This window comes from Electrophorus electricus, chromosome 3, assembly GCF_041902795.1.
Source record: "Electrophorus electricus isolate QZ-2024a chromosome 3, ASM4190279v1, whole genome shotgun sequence".
NCBI lineage: Eukaryota > Metazoa > Chordata > Actinopteri > Gymnotiformes > Gymnotidae > Electrophorus > Electrophorus electricus.
In genome coordinates this window covers 29,706,742-29,731,659 of record NC_137499.1, presented here as the reverse complement: position 1 = coordinate 29,731,659, position 24,918 = coordinate 29,706,742, and the positions used below count along the sequence as shown (strand labels likewise).

Sequence of the window (24,918 nt, the reverse complement as noted above, 5' to 3'; positions counted from 1 at the left end):
ATAACCACAGCCAGGCTATGCTACACTACCTCTCTCTGTGTCCCTCGCTCGTTCTGTCTCTCTCTCTCCTTCCATCCATCTCAGAGCAGGAGGTCTATGTTTTCAGATGATGCCTGTAAGAGATTCTGCGGAGGGGAGCGAGGGAGGCGGGTTGGCTCATGGGCTCCGTAGTGAGCCGGAGGTGTTTGGACAGAGGGAGGTGGAGGGAGAACAGCAGTCAGTGGAGTGAGAGCCGGAGCTAGCGGAGAGAAATCCTCCCCCCTTAGTCGCCTCTGCACAGGAAGTGACTTTCCAGCTGTGTGTGTGCGCGTGCGTGTGCGTGCATGCGTGCGCTTGACTCTGTGCACGTGCACACACAACCCCACTGAATCAACACTACATGTTCAGTGGGCTTCAGTGGTGGTCAATAAATCTCAGCTACATTTTCTGCACTTCTAATTTTACATTTTCCTGATCCCATTGTACTGGTTTCCAATGTCTCCTACTGATTTACAGTATTTTCATGGATATCATAAACTGCTTTTCATCTTGCTTGAGAAATGCAGTCCAGAACAATAAAGTCATGTGGCCTGCAGCCCTCACAACTGGAGCCTTGCTGTGACCTAGTGGTTGAATGTCACGCAATTTGGTTGCTTACCATATGTTGCACTGCTTTACATGGCCACAAGATGGCAATATTGTTCTCCAAAACATACAACTGACGTTGCATTCCCCTCTGCACCCTTGTCTTAATAACTAGCTTTATAAACCCAATGGTCCACTTATCATTGCGATTGTGCACATATATTTAGAAATGGTGCACAGTTGTTTTGAGATTAACTGTCCACAGATTAACTCTGTCCAGTTTTCCAACTGAATGAGAGAATGCAGATGTTGACAGTGAAACGGCTTCTTGGCCCTTTCACTTCTCTCTGTCGCTGGATCACCCTCTCTCTCTCTCTCTCTCTCTCTCTCTCTCTCTCTCTCTCTCTGTCTCTCTCTCTCTCTCTCTCTCTGTCTCTCTCTCTCTCTCTCTCTTTCTCTCTCTCTCTCTCTCTCTCTCTGTCTCTCTTTCTCTCTCTCTCTCTCTCTCTCTCTCTTTCTCTCTCTCTCTCTCTCTCTCTCTCTCTCTCTCTCTCTCTCCAGGCCCAGATTATTTTTCCAGCATTCAGGGTTTTATTGGGAAATGGTAGGCGTCGTCCTCCTGCCCTGCGTTTTGTTTTAGGCAGGAGATCAGGAGATCTCACTGGGGGATGAGGTGCTGCTGAGCGAGAGCGGCAGTGCCGTGGCATTTGTCAAAAACAGGATCAAAAACAAAGCAGGTTCTTGGATCAAAGCCAGGATGTGTGTTACTGGAAGCCCACCTCCATCCCTCTGTTGGATATTAAAGTAGCTCCATAGAGCAAGTAAAAAAAAATGTAAAAAGCCATAATCTGATTTGATGCCTTCACATACACTGGGGTGAAGGCGTGAGCAGACCAGGGACAGATAGCTGAGAGCACAGCTGTCAGGGAGCGTGGCCCTTTATATGTGGAGCCTGCCTGCTTTAGGTAAATCTCAGCAGAAGCATGTGTTCCAGCATAGGCACTGTTACTCACCCCCGACCTGAACCAAAACCTAGCGTCTCCCCTCACACTCTGAGAAATGTCCAACTCCATGCAGGCATAAATGAATGATACGATGATTGGATTAGAGAACAGAAGAAAGTCAATAAAACCTAGTAGACGTATTAGGTGTGAGTTTCCCTTGTTTTGTGAAGAATATTGGACTATGTATAAACCCAGTGAGAAGCTGCAGATAGGTGCTCTGCCAGCGCTTCAGTGCTGGAGCTACCAGCTACCTGGTTCTGTACATGTTTCGAAATGGTCTGGGTTCAAAACAGAAAATCTTCCTGTAAACAGGCCAGGGAAGACTATAGATGGCTTTGCTTTGGGCAGGTTTTCTAATTTGTATCATTAACAATGTCAGACGTACTGTAGCTTTAATGGTGAAATGTATAAAATATGTTTTCTATACATGCATTAAGCACACATTTACGTACAGAGGTAGGACACAGTGGTAAAAAGTAAGGAGATTCGAGATGTGTGTGTGTGTGTGTTGTCCAGCTGTTCTCCACTCTTCAGCCTCAGCAAGGTGAGTGCCGAGTAATATTTTGCTGTTGCTATGTAAACACGGTCTTGCTTTAAGCCAACATACCCTAAGCCCAGAATACAAAGCACCTGGATGGCAATTCATGAGGTAAATGGTGTGTGTGTGTGTGTGTGTATGTGTGTGTGTGTGTGTGTGTGTGTGTGTGTGTGTGTGTGTGAGTGTGTGTGTGTGTGTGTGTGTGTGTGAGTGTGTGTGTGTGTGTGTGTGTGAGTGTGTGTGTGTGTGAGTGTGTGTGTGTGTGTGTGTGTGTGTGTGTGTGTGTATTTAATGTCATTGCTCTTTATATCAGATATTGTTACTATCCTCATACAGTGCTTGCTCGTCTCTTACATGTTGTCTTTTTCTTTTTCTTCCTGTGTCTCTCTTACACACACTATTTTTCCCTAAACTTTCACACAGATGCAGAAAACAACACACACACACACACACACACACACTTATAAGACTTAAATGTGTTGCCTCCATCCTGACCTTGACCACGGAGCTGTTTCGGTAACTTCTGAAGATGTGGTGGTTGACAGTGTTGACTGGCGCAGGGGAGACCACGTTAGTGCAGACAGCACAGTCAGTGTTGAGGTTTAAACACCCAGTTCGAAGTGCCAGAGGAGGGCAGTGCTTAATGCAGTGCAGCTGGGAGCGCACAAATGCTTGTGGGAGATTTGCTTGAATGCTTGTACAAGGTTTGTGCTTTGAGTTCTGCACTGACGGGACAAGGGCTCCTTATGAAGCGAAATGAGCAGCGCGCCGTGATAAATAAAGAGCACTTATACACAGGCTCTAGTGTACTGCAGGGTCCAGCAGTAGGTGACAAAGAGGAAGCACTGATTCATACTTCTCTTATATCTGATGTAGACGGATAATAACCGATGCCTGTTTCTTAAAAAATAAATCTGGGTCCTTTACTGTTTAAACCAGAACTGTTTAATGGAATTACTGGATTTCTAGTCATTTTTAGTGCAGGGAAAAGTGCTATTCATCACAGGAAGTGTCAGAATGCAGCCTTCACATGAAAAGTGTTGCATGGTCTACTGAGCTATCGTGGGTGCTGAAGATGGAGGGTGGCATAGGCCTCAGTGAACTGTGTGGCAGTTTGCTGTAGCTCAGTGTCCAAACCCCCCGGAGTGCTAAAGATGAGTAAGACACAGGGAAGGGTTACATGCAGGGGCAGAGGATATGTAGTTGGAGAGGGTCTGGGAGAGTCTGGCCTGGGCTTTCCCGCTAAATGGTCATTTTTATATTGCGTCAATGGAATACCTCCATGAAAACAATATTATAGGTCTCCATGTGTTGGAGCATGTATTTGTGTCACACGGCTGTGTGTGTGTATGTGTGTGTGTGTAGTCCATACACACACAGCTGCTGAAGGCAGCTGCTGGTTGTGTTGATGAGTGAGTCATTGTGCTGCATGGTCAGTCTTAAGGCTATGGCCACATGCAGAACTGCAGTGTTATCATTCCTCCTCCCTAGACACAGAGCACTGCGGCACATAGAGATATACTGAAAGACTGGACCCATCTGTTTTAAGCCAGATTCCGACAGTGAGATTTGCCATGACTCATACTGACTTTATGACGTGCAGAGGAGACTAAATAAGGAAATATGGGCTGCCTGCTATTAAGCAAAAGAATGGTTTTAGAAAAGAAGTGCAAGAGATTATAAAAAGGTAATGCATATTTAACTTTAATGTAACTGATCAGCTTATCTTTAAGTCCTCATGAGTCTTACTAGGGAATGAGGGAAACGCCAAATTCCAGGGCCTAAGTTTGACATTTGATACCCCAAATACGTATTCTACAGTCCAACCAAACATAACAGAAGAATACACTATAAATGCCTTGCATTGCCACAAGTACATAGCCAACGCCCTGCATGGCTATGGCTAGCCAAGGGGGAGCCTGAAGAGGTGGGTTTCAAGGTCCGTTAGGAACCAGGAAGGAAGCTTGGTTAAACACTGGAATACAAGGACACTCGGCAGTAATATTTGGCCTTGTGAGCATGCTGAGAGGTTATGGAAGGACGTGCCAAAGTCCTGGTATTGAGGATCCGAGTTTTGCTTTCATGCAGATCTGAGCTGAGGTCTGGCGGTAGGCTAGCACTGATGAGGATCCGTGGTTACATGAGAAGCCAGGTGAGTTGTAGAGTTTCAGAAACATTGCAGAGGAATGGTACGATGAGGGAAGACCAGGCAGTAGAGAGCTACAGTAGTTCAGTCTATAAATGACCGAAGCTTGGATGAGAACTTTATGTCATACTCTTCTTATGTTGTATAAAGAGAATCTGAAAGATCTGATGGTGGACATAAATATGCTTCAAGGTTAGCTGGTCATACAGAGTCAGAGATATCGAAGTGTTAGAGAGATATTTTAGAGAACAGTGAGTGTGTCAGTGGTAACTGAAACATCTGAAAATGATTTGCGAGTTTGCAGTGATCACTGAGCACAGCAATACACAGGGAGAATAAGAGCAGACAAACAACTGTCCTCTATGGAACACCAGCACGCACTGTTTAACATTTTGCGAGGTCTGCTGGAGAGCTGGATTGCCTCTGCTTCCTTTCAGCTCTGTTTCTTCTATGTACATCTGAAAGCCAGGGAGTGGAAGATGAAAGCCAATACATCTTTAAAATGAAAGGGCAGAGTGAGTCTGGAGATACCGAGAGAGCTGAGCTGAGTGGGGAGGTAACAGTTCTCAAGAATGGACTACTGATGGTAACCATGAGAGCACTGTGGAAGAGAAGATGGATAGTGACACGCTGTAGCCCGTCATGCTAAGGATGTTGATGCCCTCGTCCATCTATCCCATCTGCTCTTTGTGTTAATGTCGCATTGTTGTTGAGGCACCTACTTTGACATGAAAAGCTGTTCAAGCAAAGCCAACAGTGACTAGATTTTAGAGCGGGCAGAAGGCACATCTCATCTATGTCCGACTATTACAGGTTCCTACAGTTCAAAAATGCTCACGCCTCGATTTTTAAAGAGATACAGTTTACTATGTTGACCATAACTATTGTTGTTTCCTTTTGAAACAAGCCAACCTAATGAAAAGGAAGAAATGAGATTCAAAGTCATTGATGATGACCATGTTCAGAGGGAATGCAGAGGAAGAGTTGAGTACAAGGTGAAGTGTACAAGACACACGGAGATGACTAAGCGTGTGTAATGGTCTAACTGTCTAGAAAGTCTGAGCTCTGACTCAAGGTGTTGATTGGGGGGTGTCCAATTTTCTGTGAAGGCCAGCCACCGAAGACTTGGCTTAGCGTAAGACTTAGCGTAAACTGTGATAGTCAGTCTTTGGAATGGCCAGTTTGCAGTTCCAGAGTGTGCTAGCAAGCAGGAGTTCCACAGACATGCATTTGATGTTTGTGCATCAGATACAGGAGACCAGCAGAATGCTGTGGGTACAGGCTGTGGCTGACTTCTGTGGGTGTATTCCCTTGTCTTCGTGCGAGCAAATCTTTCTGTAGAGGGGCTGAGAGGAAGAGCCAAAGCTGCACCATACTAACAACAAGCATACATCCGTGAAGGAAGCCTGTTAACAGGCAACACCCAAGAGAGCTATTACGCAGTTAGCAGGTGATCGTGGTGGCCATACTTTCAGCAGTGCTTGCAGGTCAGCAATCGGTCGTAGGAATTGTTTCCTGTGTTACATTCTGTGTGAGTGGGAGATGGTGAGAGAGAGAGAGAGAGAGAGAGAGAGAGAGGGTGAGAGAGAGAGAGAGAGAGAGAGAGAGAGAGAGGACAGGAAGAGCAGTGAAATGTACTGTATGATGGATCTGCAAGCATTGTCTCTCAATACAGCGTGCATTAAGTTATTCACAGCATAACTAAGCCATATAGGACAATGAGAAAGCACATGATGACCCCTCTATGACCCTCATCACCCAACAGTGATGTCTGTTCTGCTAATTTCACTGATGTCCATATGCAGTTACACATTGTTGACAGATATCTGTTCACAATGATGGCAGAAACAGGTCACTTACAAGCGTGAACAATCAAGGCAAAAATTTCAGACTTGAGCAAAAACTCAAAATGGAGCATCACGAGACAGTAAAATGAATGCAGCCATGGTGTCGGTGTTGGAAATGGTTCTGATTAATAGTGACCTGGTGTCAGCTTCTTGCCGTAAGAGCTGCAGGCCTGAGGCTTTTAAGTTGTGTCGGTGCACAAATTCAGGAAGCGTCAGGGGAAGCCACTGTTTTAACAAACACCAAGAGCAGGCATGATTTCCTTCACATATCTTTTAAAATATGTGTGGCTGAATGACCACAATAGATGACCACAATAGAGCATAATTCTGTTTCTCTCTTTCTTTCTCATACGTACACATGTGCATACGTGTGCATGTGGGCATTTCTACACACACGCGCACACACACACACACACACACACACACACACACACACACAAACACACACACATTTGTATTAATGAATTTTATCCACATCCACAGTATGAAGTTACAACAGTGGAATCACAGACTGTTTTTCTCCTTACTTTCCTTTCTTTTTTTTCTTTTTTTTTCAATATCGTGTGCGGAGTGTGTGGAGAATGCAGTGTGTGGGGAGTGTGTGGTGTATTTGTTCATGTCTGTGTGTGTATAAAGTGGGCGTGCTGAATTCTCCCTGGAAGAGCCCATTTCAGAGACCGGGAGGAGGGAGGGAAAGAGAGAGCGAGAGAGTAAGTGAGAGCGCTAGCGAGGGAGAGAGAGAGAGAGAGAAAGTTAGAGCGCTAGCGAGGGAGAGAGAGAGAAAGAGAGAAAGTTAGAGCGCTAGCGAGGGAGAGAGAGAGAGAGAGAGGGAGTAAGTGAGTGCACTAGCGAGGGAGAGAGAGAGAGAGGGAGTAAGTGAGTGCACTAGCGAGAAAGAGAGAGAGAGCGAGAGCGAGTGAGTGGGGGTGGGGGGTTGTCATCGCTTGCTCATTCTGAGCTGTGCTGCGCTCAAAGTACTGGAGGAAGTAGAGGAAAAGTAGTTAGTCCTTTAAGAAAGTTGCAGGGTTGGATCCGTGGATCCGTGGACTGCACCCATTGCTTTTTCCCCCCCCTCCCTCATTGCCTCCTAATTTGGGATTTGTTTGGGGACGGGAGACGGTAGCACATCTGTGAGAGTTTGCCTTGCTGGGAGACAGAGTACTAAGCTTCCATTCTCACCCACAAAATGTCTGATTCCACTGTTAATGTCCATTTGGAGGGGATCATCTCAGATTTTGAAGGTCAGTGTCCTTTGTCTTCCATAGTACTCTCACTGGTGGGCTCACTCTCCGAGTCAGCTAGCAGGAGCTATTTCCGACTTTTCATTTCTCGTTCCGTTTGTGTGGAAACATTTGTGATTTTGGTTAGTCTTCAGAAACTGTGGGCTTAGATTGTGAATGCATGGGGTTTGGAGTGGTCAGGTCTGGATGGTTCTGGTTAATAACGGTTTCTCTCTGTTGTCCTATCTGGACTACTTCTCAACTCGTGTGTCTGTCTCTGCTGAGTGTCTGTGTCATGCAGGACATGTGGGAAATGTGTGTGTGTGTGTGTGTGCAGGAGAGTGTGTGTTTTTGCTTACTTACTCCACACAATGTATATTATTGCTCCGAGCTGCATGTATTGGCAGAAAGTTCCTCACAGTGATGAAATGAATGATACTTTGGACACCAGAAGCCATTCTTAACAGACCATGACTGGGGCTAACACCTGGATCTCCTGCTCCCTTTACCTCTTTATCCCACCCCTCTCCTGGCATTGATTTGCTCTGTCGTTCCTCTTCTTCCCCCTCACTCCTCTTCTCTCAGCACCCCTCATCCAGCTGGAAGAGCTCCTGACAGACACAAACGCCTTTTGGTTGACACATGCATGCATGTACACACACACACATGTACGTGCATTTGTATACAACACACACACACACACACACAGGAGACATCTCTGCATTTGTCTGGCTCTTTGTATGTCAGCACTTGGTATGTTCCTTGCAGGAGAGAGAGTGTATAATGTGCTACACGCTGGCGGGTGGGGAGGATGGCTTATGTTATCTTGAGACTGGGGAGGGTGGTGCTGCTTAAGGGGGTGACCTGCTTTCCTCTTACAGCATTCCAGGGGAGAATGACAGCGACATGCACCTGAGATAGAAATACGCATGCGTGCACACACACACACACGCAACTGCAAACCCACAATTCACTTTCATCACACACACTCTATCTATCTATCTATCTATCTATCTATCTATCTATCTATCTATCTATCTATCTATCTATCTATCTATCTATCTATCTATCTATCTATCTATCTATCTATCTATCTATCTATCTATCTATCTATCTCTCCCTCTCTCTCTCTCTCTCTCTCTCTCTGTCTCTCTCACACACACACCCACACACACACCCATAAACACGCATACACAAGTCTTGTGATTTTTTTTGATAAAAGGTAGATACCGAAGAATTCTTGTTTATCCTTTGTAGGTAAGGATTAAAACCTGTTCCAAACTAATTATTATTAGTGTTTGAAGCTAAATTTCTCCCTCAGGATTGCAGACTGGCTGCTCTATATGGCCTCAGTTCACTGCTTTCGGGAAATGTAAGGACACACAAGGCCCATTTCAGGCTAGGCCTCGCTGCATCGCTAACAAGTCCGACAAGCATGATGGCAGATCACTCTTCATTCCTGCTAAAAGAAACACGATCATTATACTGCCATTTTGGCACTTTCATGTTGCTGAACTTGAACCTTAATGGTGTGAGGAATTGCACCATCAAACATGGCTATTCATGGAGCTTATGTGCTGGACTGACCACATTGTAAAGTCAAATATGGACTTCGTAAAGAGTCTCTTGCTACCTACTTTGTAGCAGTTTGGCCAGCTCAGAAAAACAGGTCTTCTGAATCCATCCAGTAACCTGCATTATATACCATATGCTCTCCACTACTAATTCTCAGCAACAATTACTTTTTTAATGTTTACTAATAAATGCTAGAACGACTAGTTGTGGCTAATTAACCACAATATGCTTCATATCCACCATGCACCTGCCCGACAGACAGACACGCTAATCCTTTCATCTGAGTGCCGCCAGGGGAGTCCAGGCAGTGTATCATCTCCAGTCTTATTGGCAATAACAGCTGACTGTGTTTACCTACTGCTCACCACTGATTTCCTGTGATACACACTGCAAGCCTTCATGTCAGGCTCTTTCAGGAACAGTGAAACAAAACATAGCTACAGGTGTGTGCTACTACCGTGCTTTGTTTGTTTTTCTACTTTTCTGGACACACTGACTGTGCCGACCTGCCAGAGGGCTAGTCGAGGCTGACTGCTCTCTCCACTCACTGCAATCACTTCATTTGCTATTAGTATTGGCACTGAGGGTTTCCGAAATGGGCATCGTATGTCAGCTCAGTCCACAGCGGCACATCTGTGGAATTGTCAGGCCTTAGCAACATCATATTAATAACATAAATACCTTTCCCTGACATGTTTATGTTAAACTGATTTGTTAGTATATTATAGGCATTTTAGTGCATGCTTACTAACTAGCATCTCTGTCTGGAGGCAGTCCACATGGACATACACATAGTTATGATGACACTTTAGATTAGGTCTAATGATATTTCTTAGAAAGGGAGCTTTTGGAGAGGGGAATATGTGAGCGAGAGAGTAGAGTGGAAAAACGACTGATGGGGGGGGGATGAGTGCAGAAAGGCTGCGGCTAGGATCAGTCAGACATGGATGCGTTATTAGTGCCTTGGCCTCCACTCAAGGGACCTGTGATGCTGTCCTGGTTTTCCTAGAGATACTGCAGCTATGAACCTCAGTAGGGAGGGTCTGGCCTTTAATGCATCTGCTTCTAGATGAGAGCCGCACTTTGACCACTAATCAAATGCAAATGAGCTAAAGTGAACTGCACTACACATGTAATGTACTTTCCATGGGTGCTTACACAGACTGTACACCACAGATGAACAAACACACGTGGACGTGTTGGTTTAATATATTAATATGCGTGTTTTATATTGTGTATGTGTGTACATGTTTCCCACAGTGGCATGGTGTGAGAAAATAGTGTGGTGGTTGTGGAATCTTGTGGCTAAGGAAATGCATCTGAACTTATGCTGTAGCTCTGGGTGCTGGGAGAGTAAGTGCCCACGTCTCCGGTCTGTCTATGCAGACCCTGCTCTCCACCAGAGCTGTAGCTTCATACACTCCCCAAACAAACTGCACCCAGCCAGGCCCAACACATCATCACAGCACAAGCATCAAGCTCTTGCTTGTTTAAGCTGATTTGTACCTCCAGACTGTCTGTCTGCTAGGTTCTGTGGTTTGAGCTTCTTCTCAGTTTTGTTTTCTTCTTAATTTAGATCTTAATTATGCAATGTAACAATTAGAAACAGTTTTATCTACGCTGGGACGCCATAAAAACAAAACAGTATTTAGTTCCATTTTTTTCAGTAATGCAATTTCAGAAATAAGTCAAATGTTTTTCCCTGTTCTTGGGTCTTGACTGGAGAATTTTAATGTGCTCTGTGGTCCTGGTCTGCTAGACGTAGTGTTTCACGGCCGGTCCTCGTCAGACACGTCTTGCTGGCGTCAGTTGACTTTACCTTCCCTACATCACTCATGTACACACGCACTCGCTATACAGGGGCCTTCTTACATAACAGAGTTGCCGCTCGCCTACGTCTTTAGCGTCTTTGAGGAGATGGCAGGCCTCATATGGTAAGCCGGGAGAGTAGAAGTGCAGTCGGAGACTGCCAAGTGCCTCTGTCACCAAATCCCTGCACCCTGCAAGGGTAATGGGGCTCTACCCAGTACAGAACCTGATGAGGAATCTTTTAAACCTTCACCTACCTTTTAGATGTCTGATATGCATAACTGACACCCCAACATTTCCCAGGTGTTTTTTAGGCTTTTTTTGTTTATTTGTTTATCCTCTTATTCCCTTTGCTCTCTCTTAGAGAAAAATATGAAAAGGTTGGTTGTGGGCACATAAGATATCAAAGCAAACCCTGACTGTATCTGATTTGTAATGCATACTTATACAGATGACTGTTTAAGCATCTCTTTTATTGGCTTCACACACAGAGTAATTTTCCATTCAGTTTTAAGCAGGGTCTGTATGTGGGAGTGAGTGAGTGAGTGAGTGAGTGCGTGCGTGCCTGGAGGTGACAGGACTCTTGCTATGCAGGGCATGTGAGTCTTAGCTTAGCTCATTATTAATCCTACCACAAGCTTTTCACAGGAAATTACATCAATGGTTAGCTTCTAGAAAAGTTTCTGTGAGGATAGGAGTGCTTTCATAAGAAACCCTAGAGATCTAAAATAGGTCTTTTGAAAGTGCTGTATCAGATACCCAGTCCTTTAAAGGAATAGACTGAGTAATACAACAAACCAAATCAAAATCACTGAATAATGAGCCTAGCTCATTCTCTGGGTTGCTCAACAGGCCTGTCACCTCTTCCTCTCTTCCTGTTGAATGAGGTCCAGACCGGTCATCCTGTGTGTTAGGAAGAAACACGATCCACATGCGTCGGGTTGACGTGTTCTCCTGCATTGCGATGAGCGTGCCATGGCCCGCCTGCTCGTTGTGGAGGGCTGCTGCTCTGTAATGACCATGTCTGTGCTGCAGCATGGCCCCCAAGCACCAGCGTGCCTGCACCGCTGAAAGGACAGGAACTCCCAGCTGCACTCTGCAGCTACCTCCGAAAGAGCAGACCGCAACCACAGCGTGGAGCACAGGCATGCGCAAACCGGGCAGATCGAGAAGGCCCCGTCTCCCAGCCTGGGCTCCTAGGAATGGGAGTTTTCAGGATTGGAAATGACTGAAATAGGCCTAATGTTGTTGTAGTAGTGAAGAAATAAAGAGGCAGATGGTACTCAACTTAATGAGAAGCAGAGTTCAGTTAGTAAGGTTCGGGTGGTGTTCTGTCCCACAGCTGCTTTTACAGTGCATCACGTACAGATATCATTCATTTCTCATGAGGAAGACTGCCAGTAAGAACTTCAAAGACTGATGGACTCTGAGAAATAAGGTCCAGCTGTGAAATTAATGCCACAAGATCTGCTGGGGGGATATTAAAAATAAAAAAAGTTACCTGACCAACCAGTAAGACAATATTAAACTTAATATACATTTCACAATAGGGGAAAAAAAAGGTGTCAAAAACTTTTTTTTTTTTCTGTGAAAGGTGAAAGACTGTAATAAATAAAAATTGCATGCATTGAAGGCAGTTCATTAGCATGAAGTATTGCTTTAGACTAGAATTCTGTTAACAGAGCAAACTCTCCTAATTAGTTATTCCACACTATAGCTGTGACTGTGGGATTAGTATTTTAGTGTGCACGGATGGCCAGCTGGATGGAGGCCAGCCACCTGCTCAGAAGCCTTGGGTGTGGCCCTGTCCTCTGATATGTCTGAGGCATGTGTGGCATTGGCATCCTGAAATATCACAGAGATTAGTTCAGCCAAATGGTCCAAGGCACCAACCGCATCTTTACATGCACGAGTGTGCATTTTTCCAAGTACCCAACAGATGGCAAGTAATAAATGCACCCTTGTTATAATACTAATCCACAGTCTCAGTACAAATGTTTCTACATCTCCAAATGTGTCTCCATCTGAAAAAAAATAATATTGGTCCATGTTAAATTGGCAGCGACCAATATAGCAAACACAAAAACCGATCGTTTAGTAAGACCATCGGCCTCTATAATCTTGCTAATCAAACATAACATACAAACTTGCTTTACCCAGAATTTGCCGCATATTTTGCGCTCCGCCAAACTACGTTTCCCATAAAGCACGGAAGATTTTGTAGCAGACTTGATTGAATTGGCCGCCTGCGTGTGTTGGTGTGGTCTGAAGGGTTGCATGGTGGCAATGTTGTCAAGACACTTTAAACGTGTCAAATCAGGTACGACTTTCTAGCGCCAATATTAGTCTGTTGTTAACTCGTCCCGTTTGTGGCCCGTTACTCTGATCCTCGCGTCTAAGTTCACTCGGCAGATTTTCATTCAAATAGTGGACTAGTCTAAACATCGTTTCAATGCCTTCTAACACTAAGAGTAAGAGTTATCGTAAAAGTACAGTCATCTTGTAAACTGACTCTAAACGTCCACTATCTCTGTACAAGTAACTTTTACTTTAATCGATGCTTTCAGAGAAGGTTCATTTTACGGAACTGTCACGGAAGGGCGGGAAACAGTTTAAGCATATCGGGTGAAGGACAGTTAGCTCCAATTTACAAACCTTATTATCCTATCACCAAGAGGATAAATGGAGTTTCGAATATCGAATCGGTTCTCCCGTTTCAAGACGAGAAAGGTTTACTTCGCGACTTTCTAATAGCGATTATCTAGCTGTCTATGTGTGCAGCTAATTAAGTCACCTCGTTACATGTTGTCCAAAGCCCAAGTTGTTAGGACCTGTCCAGGTTAAATATAAAGGCACTGTAAGAGAACGAAAACAGTTTCGTTATTTATCGCTCGGCTTTTAATAACCATAGATCATTCACCGCAGAGATGTCTCGAGACATTTTGCATCCGAAGGTACATTATTCTTCAAGCAATTTTAAAATATTTCTCTCTCTTCTCTCTGCAGCTCTAAAAAGATCGTTTGAAGTGGAGGAGGTGGACACCACCACAAACCCCTCACCTCTTTCCCGCAGAACGGCCAATCCACTGCGCTCTTCCACCAGCTCTGCCACTAGCCGCTTCCATGACCTGAGCTCCCGCAACTCTGACAGTTCCTCCAGACATGGCTCGGAAAGCTCCTCCAGTTGCCAACGCTCCCCTAAGAGTGGTCTGCGGCGTGTGGAGCTTTCCGGAGTCCGTGTTCCCGAGGCATCTTCGCGCAGGACGGAGATCTCCATCGACATTTCCTCTAAGCAAGTGGACAGCTCACCCAGCCCGGGCATCACCCGCTTTGGCCTGAAGAGACCCGAAGTCTCGCTCCATAACAGAACTCCGGAGGTGGGGCCTCACAGGAGGGCGGAGATCACTCTGGGCCGACCACAGGAGCCCACGGCTCCCCTACGAAGAGCCGACGCCCCTGCGCTGGCCTCCCGGATCCCCGAGCCTGTCCAGAGGAAGATGGAGTCTTCAAGCCCCGTGGAGATGTCACCTCTGTCCAGACGGCCTGAGATGTCCGTGAACAGACAGGTGGAGACCCCATCTCCAGCCAGAGAGTCTGAGAACAGCTTCACCTCAGCAGTCAGCGGCATCCCAAGTTTTACCGAGTATAAAACCCCACCAGCAATGCAGGAGAACTTCAACAGAGCCCCAGAGCGTGAGTCACTGCAGCCATTATTCCCATGCTTTCATGTGTAACTTCTCATGGGCAGAATTCCTCGTTCCTGTTCCACTCCTGCCTAAGTCAACTCTGCTGATTTAAGGCTCCAGTGCCTGTTTAGTACAGGCTGCCTTAAACTGTTGGTGAAAATCATGGGATGATGCCGATTCCTTTGGTTTTATCAAATGAGCATTAACCCATGACTTCTGCATGTCAGTTCTTAAATATTTTCTTGTGACATTATCTTACTGAATAAATGTCAAGTCATTTTGATTGTAATGTGTAATTTCAGGGACATGTTGTGCTCTGACTAGGATATCGCCTTCATAAGAACAACCTGCAAGTTTAATCCATCCTGGTATATTCAGACTATAATCTGTGGCGATGATGAAAGCAAGAGTTTGTCAGAGGAAAGGACATGCCCCGCGGAGTCACGGTTCCGACCAACATCAGGCAGCTGCGATGCACTGGCCGCAAGCTGAGCTGCAGGACCTGGTGTCACGCTGGCAACCATGCGTGACACGTTTCGCTCGGGTCGCGTCGACATTCACGACCTGCCGACTAGCTGTTAGGCTGCGACGCTGTCCTTGCACCTGAGCTTTTTTTGCGCTGCACGATCTTTCAGCAGTGTCTTTGCATGTTGGGGAAAGGCGCTGCGCCAAGTTTTAATGGTCTGTGTGTAGCGCTGAAGGCCACTTGGTCTCTACACATCTCAGGTTGTGGAGCTGCTGATGTGGGCTGCATTTTGTGCTGCACTAGGGATGGTTGTATTGATAATTGATGACTTGGAGGGAGTGAACTACCATGGGCTTTTTTAGGAGCTCAAAATAACTCTGACTAAAGGCCCTTCCAGAAGTATGACTCATGAATACCAAGAATCCAACCATCTAGGCGTGAGCAATGGGGCTATGGAGAGTCTGATTCTGAATCCTAACCTAAAGCAGGACTCTGGCGGTTCTCGAGTTTTTAATCTATTTGCTGTTTTTTTTTTTTTTTTCTTTTTTTTTTTTCTTCTTTCTTTCCCCTGGTGTTCCTCTGCCTGTCTCAGACTGAAAAACACTGCGGCCTAATCGGTCACGTCAGCCTCCGACACACTCTTTATGCTCCCAGTTGTAAATGACCCCTTGTCAGCCAGCGATGGACTTGGCTCTGACGTCTCTGTTGGGGAAGTGATGGGAGGAATTCTTAGCGTGGTGCTCCGCCAGCACTGGTCCTCCGAAACATGGGATAGATGCTGTTTTTTCCCTTCTGTGCTATGGAATAACGCATTCTTCCAGCATCGCAATTGCTGCCACAACTCCAAGGCAAATGTGTTCACTTTAGATGCGTACAGAAGTGCCTCTAACCGTGCCATAAAAGTCAAACGCTCAGATGTTGGTTTGCCGCACGAGTCTGAGCTAGAGAGCACAGTAAACCATCGCAGGGATTTGAGGCTCTGCCCCAGACGCAGGCAGATTGTAGGTGCGACGTTCCAGATCTGGAGTTCATCAATGTAGGGTGTAAATACAGAAAGTGTTCAAGCCTCAGCTCTAACACCCTGGTGGTCTTCTCATGTAAATGTGCTGCATTCAACTTGTTAAGGGCCTGATGCTAGCAGCCTCATTGGGTGCCATTTTTGTTTGTTTGTCTTTTAAGGATTTTGGGAAGCCTCACCAATTGCTTAAAGCCCTTTGTTGGGGGGGGGGGTAAGTTGGGGAGAGAACCCAGACGCGGCGGAAAACCTTTTCAAGATGTGAGCAGAGCAACACGGGCCACATTTGGGTTCAATTACCGGTGCATCTCAAGTCCAGCACGGATCTGCCATCTCTCTCCTAGTTCAATCCAGAGAGCGCTGGCGTACATGTGTGTGCGTGCACCGTGGCCAGATGGACCCCTGTCCATCTGGTGTGCGTGGAAGTGAAACTGGCAACGCGTGCTTGACCCTGCTGCAGCTGGCTGAGCTGTGAGCTCTGAGAAGTGCTCCCCTCCCCAGGCTTTGCTCCTCGGTGCAGTTAGAGCTTCTGTTTTGTCCCGCTAGCTCCACTGCTGTTCGTAACACGACAGTTGTGGTTGCCTGGCTGTTTGAAAGCAACCTCGCAGATGCACGTGACCGCCCAATCGATGCTGTGGTTTTACTTTGCGATGGTGCTGTTAAACTGGAACAGAAGGCATAGATCTTAGCAGTGAGATAAGAGAAGTCGGCTCTTTAATGTGACCGTGCTCTGGGTTATTGTTTCTGGTGTTCATGAGAAGGTCTGTGAAGATGGTAAGCACAGGGAGGCCTAAGAAACCTGCAGAGGTCCTTCAGAAGGGCCTGGTGAGTGTTAGGTGCTGAGTGTTGGGTTGCTCAGTCAGCGTTTGGTTCTCCTGTATAAAATATTTTGCTGAATTAAGCTAAATGTGTACTTAAATATTTTTGCTATATTAAATTAGATACTACAGCATCAAGGTGACCAGACCAGTGCAAAAGATAGTGGGCTTTTAGATATTTTCACATAATGCGCAGTTTTGATTTGCTGATTGTTTATTTATTGAGTAATGTGTTGGTTTGGAGGGAAACATTCAGGTTTGTTCATTAAAGCAAATACTTTTCCAGCAGCACTGATCTGAGAGCATGTATGCAAGTGTCTTCTCTCCCCCGAATGCTGTGTTAGGCTCAGTCAGTAGGTCTTGGGCTCGGTCACTAGGTCACTTCCTTTTTATTTTTACACCTGAAAGTGCAAACTACTTGCCTCTGCCCCTGTTCATCACTGGACTCTGGTCTGAACACAGGACCACTGATGAACTTGCAGCTGGGACTCATTTATCAAACTAATAAAGTGACTGGGCAGTCTAACAATAGGACATAAGAAGCTTTTAGCAGATAAACATTAACTAAGTCTTTTTTTATCATTTTTCTGTTGTTGAAAATGTTTATTTTGTTCCGCTATTCTTAACTGGATGTTAACTTGTGTCTCACGAGCAAGCTGCATCACAACTATTTCCATATCCCAGGTGAAAGGGTTACGATGAATCACAGCCTCCCAGGCCCTTTCGTTGGGCAGAGTGAGCCAGTTGACCACAGCCAACTTAAGTCTGACCTCTTCCCTGACCTCAGGAAGTAATTTGAGCATTTCCCTGTGCTTCAGTGACCCATGACCCATGCCCATGGAGGGTGAATTTCATCATGCGCTGAATAAGAAGAGCTAGATGTATGTCGAGCCACAGTCCTTCACAGGTTTTTAAGTCACTTGTTACATGCCTACGATATTTTGTGTGCTGCGCCAACGCCTTCTTGTCAGGAACGCGGTGTCCCATGTTTAGCTGAGCTGTAACGCTGTGCTCGCTCTTTACCAGTTAGCCAGTGCGAGCGGATCTTCTGTCGGCCGTGGCCATGTGTGTCGAGGTGTGCTTCTCTCCCGCTGCGCTCTGAGAGCTCCAGATGTGTGTTACTGTCTGGCTGACCTGCGCTGGATTGGTCACTGGAGTAGGAGTGCATTCCTCAGCCCAGGGAGAAGCCGGTCCATTCTCTGTCCGCTTTCCTGCGGCTGGCCCGGGTACGTTTTCTTGACTCAGTGGCCCTCTGTGAATAAAGGAGCTCTAGAGCTTCAGTGCCTTTTTTTGAGTTAACGTTGTGAAGTTTCCAGCGGCCAACCCGGTGGAACGTGTTCACGTGCTGCGTACTTTCAGGCGGATAAGTGCTCCCACGTCACCCCTCTGCTTCGTGCCGATTCCCTTGGCTGAAATTTCTTTACCTCTTCTCAGATAAAGAGCTTTTGACGGCCAGACTGGGGGAGTGGAGCCTGTGCTTGTCACATGGTAGAGAGCTGTTTTAAGTGATGAATCACCTGCTGTGCGCGCCCTCTGGAGAGCAGCCAGTGCTCATCCAATCAGATAGCGGGGAGGCGGAGCAAGCGAGAGCTCAGTAAGCATAGACGTGTTTGGCGTGACCTGGAGATGCACTCCTTGCCCTTTGCACTGTTTTTCCAGAGCTTGTTTGTATATTCGTTACGCCCACACGAAATGGCAAATTCCCCGGTGCGGAGGGGGCGGCTCTGCGGAGCTGCAGTGCTGCCTCTGGCCAGACGTCATCGGGTCCCTAGGCTCTGCACCTTCCTCACGCCACCTTCAGAAGTGCAGCAGCTGAGATGGTTCGTGCAGGGGCTTCCACGCGTTGCACGGCACACCCTGCCGGCCGTAGGCGAAGCCGGCTCGGTACGCCCCAGGGATAGGGGAGCCGGCCAGAACTGCCTGTACTTGTGAAAGGACGTCATAAATGCGGGTGCCAGCCTCTGTTGCCAGAGTTTATGGCTTATATACGTTCTGTTTGTTACGTAGATTATGGACCTGTTTGGATAAGAGGGGTGTGTGTGTGTGATTCTGATTAAAGCCCATAAGATGTAATGTTTGCTGCCTTCCCTCAGGGCATGCCTCTGAAAGTGCAGCTCCTTTGAACTCCAGTAGGAGTCACTATTGGACAGGTAGAGGCAGGTAAGGACAGAATCAAATGACACGTTATTTTTTCACTATTGTTAGCAAGCTGTTACTTTAGTTGTAGCTCCTTTTGAGAGAAATGTAGTTGATGTTTCAAGTACTGTCATTCCTCGCACAGATGAAAGTAAAAGTATTTGCTGATGAAATTTGAATAGTTGGAGACTGGACCTTGACAATGACAGTCTAAGTAAATTTGCTGGTTTTTTTTCTTATTGTCCTCAACTGGTTCTTTCATTTAGAAGTGTGCTTATGAATTGCCTAATGGTGACCTTTCTCTCCATCCCTTCTCTGAGTTTCCTCGTGAAACGTGAGCTGTCGAATGGGACGTGGAATCTCTTTCTGTGGCCTGAGCACGTTCTGCTGTGGAGAAGCTCTCTCTCTCCATGGCTTTGTGCCTGCCTGGCCTTTTAGCTGACTTGGTGTATATAGTATTTAGGAACGTATTTGTGACATGGAAACATTGCTCACTGCATGGTGGTATGGGAGGCCCAGTCAGTGTGAGGTGATGGATTGCATCCACATTGATGTTCTTATAGGTGTGTAATCGAGGAATGTCCTCCTTTCCTAGCAGTTCCAGATTTGGAATATTGTCCAGTCTGACCATGTATCCTCTCCAGGCCGTATTCCTGATGTATGCTAAACCAAGTGTGTGTGGTGCTGGTAGAAGCAAAGAGTGGCCCTTAAACCCCTCCGCTCTGGCCCTTAAACCCCTCCGCTCTGGCCCTTAAACCCCTCCGCTCTGGCCCTTAAACCCCTCCGCTCTGGCCCTTAAACCCCTCCGCTCTGGCCCTTAAACCCCTCCGCTCTGGCCCTTAAACCCCTCCGCTCTGGCCCTTAAACCCCTCCGCTCTGGCCCTTTTAAACCCCTCCGCTCTGGCCCTTTTAAACCCCTCCGCTCTGGCCCTTAAACCCCTCCGCTCTGGCCCTTTTAAACCCCTCCGCTCTGGCCCTTTTAAACCCCTCCGCTCTGGCCCTTTTAAACCCCTCCGCTCTGGCCCTTTTAAACCCCTCCGCTCTGGCCCTTTTAAACCCCTCCGCTCTGGCCAGCTCCCACCCTACTCACCCAGTCCCACCACACGATCATACACTCCATTTAAGGCTTTGAAATGTTAATGGGGTGAGTGGTTTATTTATTTGTATTTATTTCGCTCCAACTCATTTCACATAAACAGTAAAACAGTTTTGGTAGATGTATAAATGGGTGTGTGGGTGTGTGCATGTACACTGCAATATTCACATATTTCCCCTCCTTTTCTCTGTGATCAGCAGTTCTAAATGAGCCCTATTGATTCAGCGTTGATGGTGGTGGTCTCCTCCCTGCATGTGCTGCAGGAGGCCATGGAGTCTGGCCTCGGCCGAGTGGCAGGGTTCCTCTTCTCTTCTGCTCTGCCCCTTCGTGTCCCTCCCTTTCACAGTCCCACACCCCTCCGTGCTGAACGAAACCATCAGAGGGGCACGCCGGGCTGGTTGCTAGGGGACGTAGAACCACGCTAGTCTCCAGCTAATGCCCGCCAAGCTCCCGACGGGCCTGCGTGCCGAGGCCGGGAGCGGCGTGATCTCTTGAGGCACGAGCCTCTGCCGCTGAGCTGCTCTCTGCCTGATGGGCAGGCCTCTCGCTCCCAGCCAGTCTGGAGCCCATGCCTCAGACTGCACTGCAGCGCTATGGCACAGGCTTGTGTTATGACAATTTCTATCAGTCTATGACAATATCTATCAGTCTAATTCAGCAGGTTGTTTTAGGCCTTGTAAGGGATAAAGTGTGTGTGTGTGTGTGTGTGTGTGTGTGTGTGTGTGTGTGTGTGTGTGTGTGTGTGTGTGTGTGTGTGTGTGTGTGTGTGTGTGTGTGTGTGTGTTCAGAGGGCCTCCCAGACATGTTCCTTTCCCCTCATTATCACCATCCCTCTGGCTATAGGCTGGCTGGCACAGCTTGTCCACACTGCCTGCAGGGTGGTGGTTGGGGGGGGGGGGGAATAAATAAAGATGTTCTGTGAATTTGTGAGCGAACAGAATCTGCTGCTTGTTCCAAGCTGTTGATGAGGTAAATTAGGCCTGGGTCGCCCTCCGGACCTGGGTTGCCCTCCAGGCACGGACTTTGATATGAGAAGCTGTATTTTTTTACATTTTTTTTTTAACCTTACTCCTTCTTATGTGAGGAGTTGCAAGAGAGGGCCATTGCTGTTCATGTCATTATATTTCTAGCACAGCGGAAGACCTGCTGTGACATGTCTGCTCACAGTCCCTTAGAGAGGCATCTTTTTTGTGTGTGTGTGTGTGTGAGAGAGAGAGAGAGAGAGCGCGCGATTCAGTTGCTCTGTTACCAAATGGGTGATGGTGGGACTACACTTTCTCATGTGGGAAAGTCCCACCAGACCAGTCAGAATTAGTATGCATGTGAACTCCAGCAACTCCTGTTGATTGTTGGATACAGCTGTCAAACTCCATAACAACTCTCACATTGCCTTTAGTCTCTGTGGAGCTCAGTGTTGCTGAACAGAACTGCAGAATTTGTCTTCTAAAGGAACACCTGTATGCCAACATATTCTGCTTAGTGGTGAACATGTGATTTGTGAGTATGAAGTTTTGTGCTAACGGGTGAGTCTGGTGACTGTGACCTCGCCAAAATCCGAGCAGGTTCTCTGAGTGTGTTTCGGGCCGTTCAATGTACCTGCATTCTGTACTTGCTTTTGTGGCAAAACCAGGGGGCGGAGGCATGAGCGCGTAAACAGAGCTTGCTGGAGTTCCTCCCTTTCTTCATATTTCAGAAAGTGGCCAAATACCATCCAGCTGCTGCCGGGTGGACCGTGTGGATGAGGTCACCGTTACAGCAACCTGGCCGTTTTGTAGTGAGTGGGTCTGCAGTTACATTGCAGCTTATTGGCGATCATGTTTCTGAAGTGTGGCCTCGAAGTTGCAGTGCACGCAGATGCCCCTGGTCTCATGCTATATGTTATTAATACGCCACTAAAGAGCGTCAATGTCAACTGTGGAACCCAAGAAGGCTTCTTCACTGGAATGCACTTTGCTTGGATATTGCCGTGGTGACACACACACACACATACAGACACAGACATGCACATGTAAGCAGTACAATTTAAAACGACCCGTAAAGCAGATAGTTGGCCTTAGACTCCAGAAGGTATAAATCCAGGTCTCTGTTTCGCTCTGCTCTCTCCCTCCCCCTGTCCAGATGGGGAGATGGCACCACAGGCTTCCACTGTGTTGCTGGAGTTTCTCAAATTCTCCTTTTCCCTTCCGTCACCGTCACATTCCCCTTCAGGCCGCATTAATCGGCGTCTAGAAGAGTGTAACGAAGCCGTAAAGTCTGGCGTGGCGGGTCGGGGGTGGAAGGAGGGAGCGTATGCGAACCACCCGTTTATCCCCCATTTATCCTTCCGAAAAGGAACCAGCTGGGAAAACTCCAGCAGATGTAACCGGGAGGGACGTGAGCACACCGGGGCGCTGCAGGGCAGAGGGCAGCACTCGCTCACTTAAAGCGGGGTCCTCCCAAAACCACGGGCCGGTTGCGTATTTAGCAGGCCGCCATCAGTGCATGACAAAGCTAGCACTTAAAGGCCAGCCTGCACAAACAGCGGGAAGATTTAGTTTTGCTCTGATTTTAGTTTTTAGTTGATAAGAACATGGTGGCCTGCATTTTATGGTGCTTTATGGTTTCCTTGTATTGTATAGCCATTTGTGTACAGCTGCCGGATATGGTCCATATAGTGCAGTTGTGATATGAATAAAGACTTGACGTCGCTCATGATATCTGAGGCGGAGTTGCAAAAGATGCAGATAATTCCTTTGTGTTCACAGACCCTATACTAAATATTGTAAAAGTAAATGTATGAATTAAAATAAAGGAATGGAGTTGAAATTACATTTTTAACAAGTCATTTTAAAATCATTTGTATAAAATGACCTTTTACTGCAGTTTCACTGCAGAAAATGTATTTAAAAATATTAATTCCAAAAATAGGCTCTGAATAACCACCAATTATCATATAAATAATTTTCATTATGAATATTTTATAACCATTCCTTAATGACTTTTGAAAACTATCCAGTATGCACATCTTAACAATTCAAAATCAACGGCTCTGTCACAGCGCGCTCGGCTGCAAAAGTCACGTGGTTTGGCCCGCCATGTGCAGTGGGAGGATCTGTGTTTGTGACCACACCTGCACACACCTGCACATCCTCTGGTCTAAATGTGTGTATAAACCCTTGTCAAAGTGTGCAGTGTGTTGGTCATTGTTGACGTAGCGTGCTGTTTGTGTGGTAGTGTTCTGAACGTAACTTTCGTAACTGTTAGTCTAAGTCGTGTTAGTTACCCATCGTTGGTGTTCATGTAGTGTGCGTTACTGTTTACATTGTTTGTGTTACACGTGAGTGCCCCGTTGTCATTGGTGTTTTGTGTTATTAAATGTCTCGCACGTTGAGGGAGTTTGTGCGTCCTGCTCCACGCCCTTTGGCACTTGGGCCGTTACAGGCTCTAGGGGAAAAAAAAACGTAGTTCATAGTTCGTTTGTCTGTTTAAAAAGGAGTATAATGAGTAAAATGACAGTAATAATTTTAACCTTTTTAACAAGATGCAGCCTGTATCCGGGCCACTGGAGCATGCTCTCTACCCGGCGGTTTCTCTTCAGTAATTCAATCTTGCACGAGCCTTTTCTGGTGTAGTTTTTCAAGAGACTCTAATGGCTTTTTGGAAGCCTTATCGGGGCCTGCGTACGCTGGAACAGTGTCTCACTGTGCCTTTGTGCTCTGGAGAGGCAGTAACCCATCCAGAATTGGACCCGTGTTGGACCAGAGCCTGGCTCCGGCATGTATCTGCAGGTGTCCTCTCTACGCCAACGCCTGCTCCACACGGGCCTTGCTGGTGTTGCGTGAAGGACTAAATTTGACTCCTCTCCTCTGCTTGTTGCAGCTGTGGGGACGCTGCAACAACACCTCCTTTTGTTCTGCCTAAAGCCAAGTTATTTCCAAACAATGGCAGATTCGTTGAATTTCTGCAAAAAAAAAAAAGGCGCGTCTTTTTTTTTTTTTTTTTTTTCCCACGCTAATCTTCGTCATCTGCTTCGTCTCACATCTCCGTGTAGGCTTTAGTTGCCTCTAACTCAGGAGGATTGAGCTGACGTTGTCTGTGTGTGCAGGGTGAGCAAGTCCGAGGTTACTGGAATTGGTTCAAACGTGAGCATGAGTGAGGGGATTAAAAATACCAGTATCGCAAAGTATCTGGAGTGCTTGCCCGTACCCTCACTGGTTTAGAGGTAGATGATATTAGACTTGCTCTAAAAAACGAATCAAAATAACCTTTATGTGATCGAGGGACCCTGGCGTGTCTCTCATTATTGTAGACTCCTGGGTTTATTTCCATCGACCTCCACAGTGACGTGGCCAGGGTTTATCCCCACTGTCTGCCACATGCTCTCGTCTGCAGGCTCATAGGGCTGTTTTTTGGGAGGAATAACTGCTCTACATTATGCACCACTAAATAAAATGTATTCATTTTATGTGTATCCTAAGCACAAATGTATTCTGAGGGATTCCTGGAGCTGAGTTGGTGGGACAGAAAGCTCAGTAATGCAGAGAACTCTGATATTGTATCTATGGGAGGGTTAAATGACTGAGGTTGGACTGTTGCCTCTTAAGCCTGGGGTACACTTTGGGAAAGACAGTCAACCCCTGGGCTGCGGCAGTCTCTCTCTCTCTCTCTCTCTCTCTCTCTCTCTCTCTCTCTCCCCCCCCCCCCCCCCCCCCCCCCCTGGACACTGGACAGGGGAGGTGCCTGTACATGGGTGTCACAAGAGTGAGCTGAGGGGAGGGACCTGTGTGTGTCACATGAGCAGACTGAGGGGAGGAGCCTGTGTGTGTCACATGGGCAGGCTGAGGGGTGGAGCCTGTGAGAGGCTCTGTGGTTCCAGCTGTGTCTCACACTGGAGGATTGAGCCTGAGCAGGAGGGTGAGTGTGCAGTTTCTCTCTCTCTCTCTCTCTCTCTCTCTCTCTCTCTCTCTCTCTCTCTCTCTCTCTCTCTCTCTGTTTGTCCAGCTCTGTAACGCTGTTTCA

The 24,918-nt window shown here is 46.8% G+C and overlaps 1 protein-coding gene across 4 annotated transcripts in view; it reads left to right on the top strand.

The window, feature by feature from the left end:
* Window positions 1–24,918, top strand: part of septin9a (septin 9a) — a 57,231-nt gene that overhangs the window by 12,055 nt on the left and 20,258 nt on the right. For 2 of the 4 annotated variants that reach the window (XM_081710984.1, XM_035525863.2), the window contains one exon: window positions 13,710–14,396. In XM_081710984.1, coding sequence (XP_081567110.1) covers window positions 13,710–14,396 — 687 coding nt within the window. Of the gene's footprint in view, window positions 1–6,934; window positions 7,341–13,709; window positions 14,397–24,713; window positions 24,814–24,918 lie in introns of those variants that run through there. The other 2 variants (XM_035525860.2, XM_035525875.2) reach the window with 2 other exon arrangements.